This window comes from Manduca sexta, unplaced genomic scaffold (genome assembly GCF_014839805.1).
Source record: "Manduca sexta isolate Smith_Timp_Sample1 unplaced genomic scaffold, JHU_Msex_v1.0 HiC_scaffold_3038, whole genome shotgun sequence".
Classification (NCBI taxonomy): Eukaryota; Metazoa; Arthropoda; class Insecta; order Lepidoptera; family Sphingidae; genus Manduca; species Manduca sexta.
Window position 1 is genome coordinate 4397 of NW_023594063.1, and position 12745 is coordinate 17141.

Sequence of the window (12745 nt, forward strand, 5' to 3'; positions counted from 1 at the left end):
GCATAGATGCCAGAGATTAGATATAGAAATATTCTGTATCCGTGTGCCAAAATCCATCCAAATCCGTTCGGCGGTTTCTGCGTTTAGTTCAAACAAACATCTAAACATTTTTACAAAATTTTCCATTTATAATATTAGCAAGAACTGAGAAAATTTTATAGTAATTTAAGTAAGATTAATTTCTTTCAATGTATAGGTAGACACACCGAATTCTGCTGTTTTATAATATGTATAGATGATACTTATTAAGTCTTTTATTTGCAGCGGTACCTAGGCCTCCCCGTGATGTTGAAGGCGGGCGAGTACTCCCCGAACAACCCGCTGATCCGCGCCGAGCGCAACACCGGTGACGTGTTGCTCGCGCTGGGAGAGTACGAGCGGCGACGCAACACGCTGCGCAGACTACGGCAGCAACAATACAAGGACTATCTCGATCAGGTAATCTACAGTCAGTGTGAAAATGATCCGACCTGTGGATTGGTGGCGTTTGGAGTATTTCATCACGGTATCTTGTGCCTGGGGTAAGAAGCGACTAATAAGGGCTATCGGGGGGTCGCGGGCCGGCGTCAGGGGCCGGGCAAGGGGCCTCTGGTATAAGAGATTGTATAAAAGACCTACAAACCAGGGCTTACTATTCCATATTATTTTCCAGCAAGCCAAAAAGAAACAAGAAGCCAAAGAGCAAGCAGAGAAGGAGCGCCGCGAGCGGGAGGAGAAAGAGAGACTGCGGGAAGAGAGGGAGAGAGAGAGACTGCTGTTAGAGCGAGAGAGACGTAGCCCAGTCCGACGGCCCAGCCTCAACTACAACACGCACGTTTCCAAGTGAGCATTTTTTTAAATTATTATAATGACTACAGTGAAAGACAGTGTAACAGTCCAACTATTGGACATAATAAGACTTAACTGTCTCAGGATGGCGAGGGCAGCGGAATACCAAACAATACTTTGTAACTCAAGGTCAATTGAATGGTGTTTCTGCTGTTTATGGGCGGTCGTATCGCTTACCACCAGGCGAACGGCAAGCTCGTCTCGTCATTTAAAAGAATAAAATAAAAAATGAAAAATCCATTTTTGAATAATAATATTACGCGTAGGTATAAGATGACGTTCATTAGTCTTTTCTCCACTTCCTAGCAACTAACTATATTATAAGTACAATTATAACTCGTATAAGCGCCTATAAGAGCCTATTATACGATGTGATACACAATAAGTAAAGTTTGTACTGTTTCCAGTAAGGTGGACACCGGCGTGCAAGTGAACGGGCTCACAAAACCTCTCTCCGTAGCTGTTCAGACCGACGATGCGGAGCTCTACAGGGTCAGTTACGAATATATTTCAAAAAAGCTGAAACTATATAGTGTTGATGAAAAGTATGCTTTAAAATTGTTATGCGTTATGCCTGGTAGATATTGCAAGTACTTTGTGTCTTTCAAATTTGTGTGATTGTGGATTTTTGTTTGCGTTTTGTATTGGCAGGTGTTAGGTACAGGGTAGAATGTAGTTTTATATTAAAATGTTTGGTATTGCTTAAATACTATATGATATTAAGAATAATAATTAATATTAATTGTTGAAGGTGTGTCCATGGACGGCGCCATGTGGCATGACCCAAGCGGAGCGGGAGCTGTCGCCACGAGCGGCGGCTGAGCACGAACCCACTCACAATGCGCATGCGCATCACACGCACGTGACTCACCCGCGCCCCGCCCCGCGCCACGCGCCGCGCTCCGAGCCCGTGCACAAGCCGCGCGACGAACCGAAAACCGAGCCGCGCCTCGACCATAACAAAACACGGTCCGGTAAGTCATCGCGCCCACCTTACCAATGTTTTTATATTTATTTGATTATTACATGCAGTACGTAAAATATGCAATGTTTTACAGTGTTTAAATAATAAAATCAAATAATGAGTTTTTTATTTCATAAAAGAATATTGTACTTTTCCTACACTAAACTTCACTGATGTTCAATAAAAAAAATACTTCTGACTCCGTTCATTATAGCAAATTTTCAATGTTTAATTTTATAACTGTTAGGAATGAGATATACTGCAGTGTAATATCGCCCTTAGAATTTATAAACAGATCAGACTTTATTTACTATTATTTGAGTTTTACGCTACGTCGTATGTATAACAGTAACACCATTTTTGTTCTCGTTATTTTCCATCGCTATTGAAACTGCAATGACATTTACAATATCAGCCAGCTAAATTAATAATATATATGAAACCTTCAACAATAACAAACCCATAAAATCGAATCATATCCAATGATATTTTCCAGAGCTTCCACTAACCGCGAGCCTGGTGAAGCGTTCCAACCAGGACAAGTTACTATCGGAGTTGCGTCACACACACATGCCGTCCATATTCGACGCGGACGCTATACAACTACGCAACCTACAGGCTGAGAAGGTAATATATATAGACGGTTGACAGGCTAATTGACTTGGCGACTTTTTCGAAAAATTTTAACTATATAAAAAATATAGATTCATAAAATTTGCGAAAAACGATGTGTGGGCCTATACAATTTCAGGGTTGCTCTCGTTTTCTCCAGGATCCAATCATCAGATCCTGACTTGGTGACTATGGGACCATTTCAGAAGTATCCGCTTTCGAACAAAAAACGAATTATGAAAATCGATCTACAAATGGCGGAGTAATCGTGTAACAAACACACAACAAAAAAACCTTTAGTCCAATTGAGAACCTCCTCCTTTTTTCAAGTCGGTAAAAAAAGTGCTGATTTCAAATATGTATGTAACTTAGTGTCGCAAGAAAATGTCGCTTAAGACAATTAGCTTTTCAACCGTCGATATATTTTTGAGCATTTAAATCAAAAGACTACCAAGCCTTTCGCCTGAGGGTAATTGGCAAGTAGATATACATAGTACGTACCCAACCAGGCTACACATACGAGAAACTTACTATCTTAACTGCACTAGGAGATTATTTTTAGAAATTTATAACTTAAGTTACTAGTTAGCAACATATTTTCACTCACGTATTTTTAGTCGGAATTGCCGACAAGTTTAAACCTATTAAGTACGTATCTTTATGGGCGAGTGCTAAGAGAACGTCGCTTAGGCCTCTCGATCACTGTCAGCCGCCGTCCGCAAGTTACAAATGGTTAATGTTTCAGGAGGCGGCGGAAAGGCGCCAGTTTTACCAACAAGAACTCAAAACCAAATAATGGAACAACAGAGGATAAAGGAAGAAAGGAAATCTAGAGAGAAGTATGAATTTATAAAACAATAAAATTTTATAACCTTGTTAAAAATATCATGTAGTCACAAAAATAAATGTTCCCTTTGATGCTCCCATATTGAAACAAAACTTCATAAAAATTAAATAAATATGTGTAATTTGTTCGAAAAGCATAATTTGTTTTTCGATATATTTTTCTTATCACTTCGTCGTTTATTATAGCTGTAAATGACAATGTTTATTTCGCAACAGATTGCTGGAGCAGGCAGAGATGCGTCGTCTGGAAGAGCAGCTGCGGATGCTGCGGGTGGCGCAGGACCGCGAGCGAGGGAAACAACTACACCTCGACACGCAGGTACTGGACTGTAACATTGGAAAATAAAAGATTCCCTGTTCAAAGTAATACGTTGATCATATATATATAAAAAAATTGATATGTATAAGTTGACATATAAAAAATTGTATTGTCTCTACGGTAGGCAGCGGCTTGTCTATATCCCTAGCATAGCCGAGTCCATGAGCAACGGTGGCCGCTTACCATCAGGCGGGCCGCTAGCTCGTCTGTCAATACTGGCATATACAATTATAAAAATTTCCCCTACCCCTATCGCATTATGGGACAGAATATACACAGGGGAAAGTAGGTGCACTAGTTGCGCCTCTACCTTACCTTTGAGGATAAAAGGCTTGAGTTTGTGTAAAATTTCTCGCCGCTCACGTTAAAACTCACTCCAACATTAAAGTCATCGGAGTTTAAAACCATTCCAGAATAATGTGTAATTGTTCCAATGTTCAGGAATAAAATTATGAAACGGAACTTCACTACATAAATGAAGTTTTTAATAAACTAAGAATTTCTTCCAGATTACTGAAAACGCAATAGAATATAAGAACAAGCGCATAGAAATGCAAAAGGAGATCGATTCGGAACAACAAAAACTCAACAAAGTCAAAACACAACCGCGCAAGAAATCCACAACGAAAAGCGACAGCCAGTCGAAGTTACCGCCGCAGTACCCTCGGACGGACAAAAAGAAACCATTCTCCATAAACATATCCGATAATTCCTTATTCTCGCCCAACTATGACGTCGACTCGTACCTCCGAAGAAATTTGAACTATAACATAAAGGAGGATAAGAACAAAAATTATTTGACAGAGAGTCTTGATTATAAATATCCGAGTATCGATGACTCCATACCGGTGTTGAGGCATTCGCCGGTGAAAATACGGAGAATGTACAAAATAATAACCTAAGCGAAGCGATGAAGAAAGTTGAGGATAAATGGAAGGTGCCTGCGGTGCAGAAGAATATTTTGAAATCTTTGCCAAACGATGAGGGTAAGAATATAAGCATTTTGACGCAATTAGGGTCGATAAGACGACAGTTGCAATTGGAACAGTTGAAGTTAGACCAAATGTCGCCCAAGGAAGACGCGTGACTGACGCTTTGGCCTGGCGTTTGTCCCGGGTTTTGCGCCAGGAATTGAGCGAGTGGGATATCTAGCCGATCGAACTAACTAAACAATAATGTTTGGTAATTAAAGTCCAAATGAAAATCAAGAACACAGAAGAAAACTTCTGCAAAAATGTTGACGAATTGAATAACTTTTTTAGTCAGTGAAATTTATATGTGAAGCATGCTTGTTTGGGTAAAGTGTTAAGACAGAGGCATTCCAGTAAATATAATGAAAAGTATGGTTGTGTTGATAGCAATTTAAACTTGTTTTAGGTGGATCGTTCACATTCAATCAAGATTTGAATTATATTGCATAATATAAAATATTTTTATTAGCATAAAATCATAAATAAATTTAAATTGAAAACAGTTACAGACACTTAATTCTATTAAAAATAAATTCATATGCATAGCATGTGTCTCGGGCTATCGGAGACAGAGTTAGTCTTAACTGGTTTTAATGGTCATACGAATAAATTAAGGTAACAGAATGCTTAATGTACTTGTGTATACAATAATAATAATTACTAACAGCCATTTTCAATAAACGAGATAATTATATCCGATTTCAATAAACGATCTCAATCTCAATCTTTAACCCGATTCTGAATGAACCAATAAAAATAAGTCATTTGTAATCATGTCACAAAACGTTGTTCTGATTGGTCCATTTGTGAGATAGATTAAAACAAGGTATTTGGATTGTATATTGAAAATAATAGCATGTGAATACAAATATAATATTATTCATTTAATATTTGCTTGAATGTGTAAGGTTTGCCTAAAACTCTTCAAAATAGCGCAGACTACAAAAGTAACGGACAGTAATAGTTTTAAAGTAAATACTGTTAAACTATATGTTTAGCGTAATGATTACAATTGTAATGTCTAGCATCTTTCAAAATTCTCGTGTTACGAATTTCAACCTTCCGTGCTTGGCTTTTGAATTTACATTGGCGTGTAATATTGCTATTATTGGTTTAATATATATTTGATACTAATGTATTATAAAATAGAATAAATAAAACGGATTGGAATTCGTTGTATTGAAAGGCCATTATCGAATATTTTTGTATGAGTCAAAGGATTTTGGCTTCACAGTTGTGCAGGTCAGGTCAGGGTCATATTTTATCAATATAAGTAATTGTTGGACCTTTAATTATGTAACTTGTGTTATCTTAATTTTTTCACTGACAACGTAAAATGGATTTTACATTAACAAGGAAACTTGGAAACAATGTTTAACATGTAAACTTGTGTATTTATGGCATCTGACTTCTGTAAAGCTTGCGGGACTTGCGGCGAGTTGGATTTGTACAATATTATTGCAATATTGCCGCTAGTAAACGCATCTGGAAATTGTTTCGTAATATATTGCTGCGAGAATTTGCAAGTCTAAATTTAGCTAAGACCCTAACACCCACCACCTCTTAAGCCTTGCACAACTGCGTAAACCCGAAATGTACATATTAACACACATTTTCAATAAATAATCCCAATATCAATCTCCAATCCGATTCCCAGAATGAACCAATCAAAATAACTCATTTGTAAGCGTGTCAAAAATACTTTGTTCTGATTGGTCCATTTTGAGATTGAATAAAGCGATTGGGATCATTTATTGAAAATGGCGGTTAGAATGAATCATGTAAATATCTCATTGGTTTTCAATATTTGAATGTATGAATTTCATTATACTTTATAGTCTGAAGTCGATTTTGTTTCGGCTAGGATAGTGGCATTCTTAGTAGATTTTATCGACTAAAAGTAGTTGCTGCTCCCTCGCCATATTACGAATATAATACTAACTTGTAATACGGCAGTTGGCTACATATTGTAAAAAACGTCGCATTGATAACCTCCTTTTTGAAGTCGCTATTAACTGTATGAAATTCTAAATAAATGTATAATAACGAATGAAAATCTGTCATGTCTCATACATTACGAGAGAAACAGTTGTAAAACTACACAAATATTCCGGTTGCTTATTATAATAATTGAATCATGGTGAATTTTAATATCAAAATAATTGAATTTGCTACTGATTGTTCTACGATATGACACAAATGGACCTAAAAATTTTTTAAAAGATCTAATTCAGTTGTTTAGTCGACTGCCTTATTACAGCATTTCCTTTACGCAAGATGGGTGATTCAAACTATTTTTAAATGTGAAATCGAAAATTTGTTAATCCCCATCTTGCTCTATACTTAATTCTTAATTAAATATTTGTATAGTCATGATTTCTTATGTTTACGCGAATGTTAGACATTGAAATATAACTATTTTTACGGATTTTATCACTGTGAGCTCATTCTGTGTAGATTGGACTGTCAACAAAAATAAAAAATAATTGTAAAATGTAGGTAGATATTGTAATTTTGAATTTTCGGATGACCAACATCTCAGTCCGCCTCGCTACAACGAAGTCTTCAAAACGTTTAGAAAAATATAATATAAAACACCGCGATAAAATCTTTAAAAATAGTTTTATTTCAATTCGTATGGTAAGTTCCAGTAGTAATAATTCAACTGCGTTACATCCGAATCTATACTATTATATAAAACTGACGAGTTTGTTTGTTTTGAAGCGCTAATATTAGGAACTACTGGTTCGAATTGAAAAAAAATATTTTAGTGTTGGATAGCTCATTTATTGAGACAAGATAGGCTATATAACATCACTCTAAGACCAATAGACGCACAGAATCAAAGAAAAATGTAGGAAAAGCGTGGTAAATTTATTCCTTTTGAGAGCTTCCGTTATTTGCGCTGTGTAAACGCGAGCAAAAACTAGTAGGAAGTAAAAAATGTGTAGTAATCTTCGCAATAGGCTAGTATGCATGTCGCTACGAATTTTTTTACTCAGTAGTGAGTTTTGTTATGTTGTGTGTCATTAATCTACTTCGTTATAAATTGTTATGTAATCAATATCGACGCTTGTAAGACAATTATATCTAAGCGACAATTAGCAAACTTGAGTACAGTTATTTAAATGTTTGATTTTACTAAGAAAATTCATAAACCATTTACTTTGTAAAAATAAAGATTAATACTATAAAAATTGTCCTACAGGTTCAAAATCTAGATCAAATGACGCATAATAGTCTGTCTATTTCAAATAAGTACATAACTCACTGGTACATTTATCGCTTAGATATTACCTTTTAAGTGTTGCTATTGTCAGCTTTTTATAATTTTTTATATGTTTTAGTGTCAGTAGTGCCAAAAAATTACTTCCTTTCAGAACTGTTAATCTTTATATGTTTAATTAGTAGGAAGAATTTTCCATTTTCTACCTTTACATTTCTAGAATTATTCTCCTGTTAATAATTAAAAGAAAAATCTGTATTGAATAAAAGAAAATTAAGAAAAAGGCTTGAAACCTATGACAAAGATAGTAAGAATTCTTCCTACTTTATAAGGATTTATAGTTAAATTTCTTCGTTCCAAATGAAAATGTTGAATAGATTAAACAAAGGCTAACATTAAAGCCGTCCTTTTTCTGTTATAGGAAGGTATGGTAAAGTATTTTTTACGTTAAGTGTAAGTAATATTGTTTAATTATTTTACGCGTTATAGCTTTACAGCAGAATCGAGCATTTAATGACAACTTTTTTGCGTTCCCAATTAATTTTCGTCGGGTGTTATACAATGGAAAATATTATAATTATATTTTTTTTAATAATGCTTTTTAAAGGATGTATGATTTTTCCTTGCACAATTGTTTAAAAATCGCAAGACTGCGCATAGAGGTAAGGATACGAGCTTGGCGGGAAGGAAAGTGAGATTAAACAAAAGATCTATTGTTATATTATTATAATAGCGAATTATATTTTTACAAGTGTTATCGCTATGTTTTTTAACGGTTCAAAGGACCGCCGTGGCCTAACTACGGTGATTGATTGCCCCGCGAGACGCGTATAATTTTTTGTGCGATTTTTAAACGCAACCGTCTTGTTCCTCGAACGGTAGTTTTAATGTGCCTTAGAAGGAAGAAAGTTGATCGACTATAACAAAGAATTCTCACGTCAAAATGACATTTGAGCCTTGATGTAATTTGGGATCTCATGTCAATTCCTAAATTTGCTGTGGTGAGAAAAAAAGGCATTGTAATCCTATAGTAATAATTAATTCTACTTTAAAAGAACAGTAAAAAATAACAACATTGATGAATAAAAATGGTAATAAAGGTTAGTTAGGTGGCATAATTTGGGAAGTGTTTGGGTGCTTAAAGCGGGGCCGTTAAGTAAAGCCAGATGGCGCTTAGTGCGTGGAGTTTGAGTATATTTTTTGTCAGCACGATTCATATTTTGTAATGTATACCAATGATAATACGCCCAAAACATTTTTGTTCAATAAAATAGTCAATTTGTATATTTGGTTTTATTTATAAAATCTATTTTTTTATTTAGATACCAACAGAGCTTTTCAAGACAACGGCTACGTGTCCACTCAAATTCAAAGGGAGTAATGAATAAAAGCAGAGTATATTAAACATCGATCTTTATTTTATAAATACCGACTTACAATGATGTATGTGTATTGAGCGCATGTTATTGCAACAAAGTTCAACGCTAACGAAAAAAGAACAGGAAAAAAATCATAATCTTAATTAAAATTATAGAAATGACCGTGTTATTGAGGTTTATGTGTACTATGTAAAAAACAAAAGAATTAAAAACACTGCATTACTATAGTCCTGATTGTACATAAGCTACAAAAGTATTGCGCCGTATCAAGTACAACAAAAGCCGTTCAACACCATTCAGATCTTGTAAATATTTACGGATGCGTATGCGCAAATATTTCTCTGTAAATAGAACGTTCTGTCGGGCGCTGTGAAATACTATGGGATTACAGAAATGAAACTTAGGATCTTGGTTTACAACAGACACACATGAGATTTAGAAAAAAAAAACACACAGCCTCTATCCCCAAAGGTAGAGGTGCAACCAGGGCACACATTTTTGTGGTCCACCCTGTAAAATGATAGGCGAGATATCAGGCGGTAGCCACAGCGTACAAATACAGTTGTATAATGCCACCGAAGCAGTCTTGGCAAATAAAAAATATGAATATATCAATTCTACCAACTCGGAAACTATAATTTAATTAAACTATTGTCTAATTTAAACACGATACTTTACCGAGTAAATAATTATATTCACGCGCATCAAGTATCAAGATGTTTTGAATATTGATATTTTATGGTTTAAATAAAACATTTCAATATCCATATATTACTTGAAATCTATAAATATACGATATTTCTGTTAATAATTCTTTATAGCCATTTTAAACTTTTATTTTTTCAATCTTTATTTATTAATGAATGCTGAAAACCAGATGTGACCCTAAATTTCGATTGAATTAATTTACCGATATTAATATCAAATAAATAACATAAAATTTGGCCACAATTCACTCTTTTGAGGTAGCGCATTTTATTATAAAACATAAAATGAAATTTACAAACTTAGAATACTATAAATGAAATTCAGAAAATTTAATTTTCTGTTTGTTTCATAACAAACTTGAATATGGTTTTTCATTTACGTTTTAAATAAATAAATTATGTGCCTATGGAATCTTATTTTCTATGTTAAAATGACATACTGGCAATGACGAAAAATGTCCGCAGGTTACGCGCAACACATTGATCCACTCCCAAATAAAATTTTACACATAATGTATATTACAAATTAAAAATCACGAAATATTGTATTAAACGAGTTTAAAAAATCATAAAATTTATGGTTAATAAAACACCGTAAATCTGTTTTTCGACCGCAACTTGCAAATATCTTTACTCGCCACATGAGATGCACTTCACACTAAATTATAATATAAACAAATTAAAACCATAAGCACTCGTAGATAATATTATATCGCTATCCATACATTTTGACAGTTTAAGACGATATTATCCAGCACGCTATACTCTGAATACTCTTTATAAATAAAGTTTTATCACAATTTCAATGGCTCAAAAACTTTTGCAGGGTCGGTCCATTCCTCCCCAGGGGATCTTTAGGGAACATTATCATATCGTCCACCCAAGTGAAAGGCAACAGTCTATTTTCTATAACAAATCGCCATTTTGAATTTTCGTCTGCCAAGTCTCTGTAGTTGTCTCCGGTTACTATAACACCGTCAAACTCGGCTGCACATTGAATTATGTATCTGAAAATTATAAGCATAATATTATAAGTTTGATATTTATTTCATAAAAGAAATTATGTTAAATAATTAATAGGATAAAAGTGAGTCCTATTTTGTCATCTAAACCAAATATGCTCAATTTTGTTAATAATGACTGGACAGTGGAAAAATTAGAACTATATATATAGATATAGGTAGGCAACGGCTTGCTGTGCCTCTGACATTGCAAAGTCCATGGGACCGCTTGCTGGTGTGCCTATTAAGGCAAAACAAAAAAAAAGCATCATGCTTATTTCACAGGTGTTATCACATCCACATTTCGCCAGCTATATTATAAAAATATGTACTGTTATTTACCAATTATAACAATACAAATTAATTAATTAAATACATGTATGCACACACACACACCAATAAACAAGTGAACTAACCTGTCATCGTAAGGCGTGATAGTTTTCCCTTTATTTCCCTGGAGGGGTGTACACGACCATCCCCTGCCTCTCGAGGTGGTCCAGGAGTCTCGGGTCCGTACTCTTACCGTACTTACACCTGTAAAGGGTGTTCAAACACACAGTAGAGGTCTATAGCCTCTCTAATTGCGATAGTGCCATTGCTTAGCAGAATAATTGGCAGTTTAGCTATTGAGTTTGATGTGACTAGTTAGACTTAAAAAAAGGAATCGACTGTTTTAACTTTAATACAATCAATGTTATTTACTCTCCCAGCCTCCATTTTCTTACAGGTCTGCAAAATTCTAAGTTATCTTTGCAATTTAGATGTTCATGGGTGACCATAACATATTTGTAGCGGCGTAAAAGTAGTCACCACTCTAAGGAACACATGGTTGAGTTTCTCTACGGTAGGGAAGATCTCCCGATGATGGCAGATGTTGCGCTTGACCGGCTACGGCCGCTCTGATGTTTCTTATTCGTGGTATATATACTGTGTACCGCGCGCAAATTCTTTACCGCAACTTAGAATTGACTATCGCCATCTAGCGTGATTGCTGTGCATTATCACTACAATTATGTCAATACCACATCGATCCTCTCTAGTTCCAGTGATGTTGACGAGATGGCGTTGTATATTACCCTATATTAAATAAACTCTCTTTGCTTAGTTTTTTTTGGAACCGCTGCAGAATCACCGAGGGCTCCTGTTAATGGGATACTGGCACCCCAGGCTTATCATCTACAGCGGCCCGGAAGGGGAAATTGAGGAGAAGAGGGGAAAGGAAAAGGGTTCTTAGGATGGGAGGGTCAATCAATGTCCGCTAGCTATTGAGGCGCAATGTACAGATTACCACTACATTGTGTTCCTCGGCTTGCGACAATGTCTCCAAGCGCTAGGCGTGCATTTGGTATGGAGACCATTTGCACGGTATCGCCTTAGTAGTGACATTGTTTGGTTTAATGTTATAATTTTACTTGTGAGTCCGTCATGAGACTTTCTCTTTATTAACTGTTGCTACATATTCTTTCGGGGACAGCCTATGGCGTCTTAAGCCGTTAGAGATGCCCAGATAAGCGATACATTACATACACCTCTTTGAGCTACTCTATAATCAGCAACCAGTCTGAAAGAAATCGCCGATAGCGATAAGACCGCCATTTGTATTTCCCGTTGGATCCTAATGTCTAATATATACTTTACTAATGTCTAATATTTACTTTTCTCTATGACTTGATCTACAATAAAGACTTTAAATAAATAAACCTGCTTGTTTTATATAACCCAACAAACCTGCTAAAACAGACTGCTCGGTTCACTTTTATTTACAAATGTGTACTGAATCTTGATATTTACCTACAGATTTCTAACTACTTTGCGGGTAGATCTACCTAATATAAGAAACCATACCTGAATCTGGGCACAAACGCCTTAACTCTATGTCCACGCTTTTAAAA

The 12745-nt window shown here is 35.4% G+C and overlaps 1 protein-coding gene and 1 long non-coding RNA gene across 2 annotated transcripts; one reads left to right on the forward strand and one right to left on the reverse strand.

Moving 5' to 3' along the window:
* Positions 1 to 250: 250 nt before the first annotated feature.
* Positions 251 to 6516, forward strand: LOC115455898 (caldesmon; the record flags this gene model as incomplete). The annotated part of the gene is given in 10 exon segments (XM_037446456.1): positions 251 to 438; positions 653 to 822; positions 1236 to 1320; positions 1580 to 1802; positions 2289 to 2419; positions 3150 to 3186; positions 3189 to 3243; positions 3467 to 3569; positions 4079 to 4442; positions 4445 to 6516. Coding segments are annotated over 10 exon segments (1568 nt in total), but the record flags the coding sequence as incomplete, so codon positions are not given.
* A 2646-nt stretch (positions 6517 to 9162) lies between these two features.
* Positions 9163 to 12740, reverse strand: LOC119192653. The gene is made up of 3 exons (XR_005113691.1): positions 12699 to 12740; positions 11270 to 11387; positions 9163 to 10859 (listed from the first exon to the last, which is right to left on the reverse strand). It is a non-coding gene; the product is annotated as an uncharacterized LOC119192653 (long non-coding RNA).
* Between the last annotated feature and the right edge of the window lie 5 nt (positions 12741 to 12745).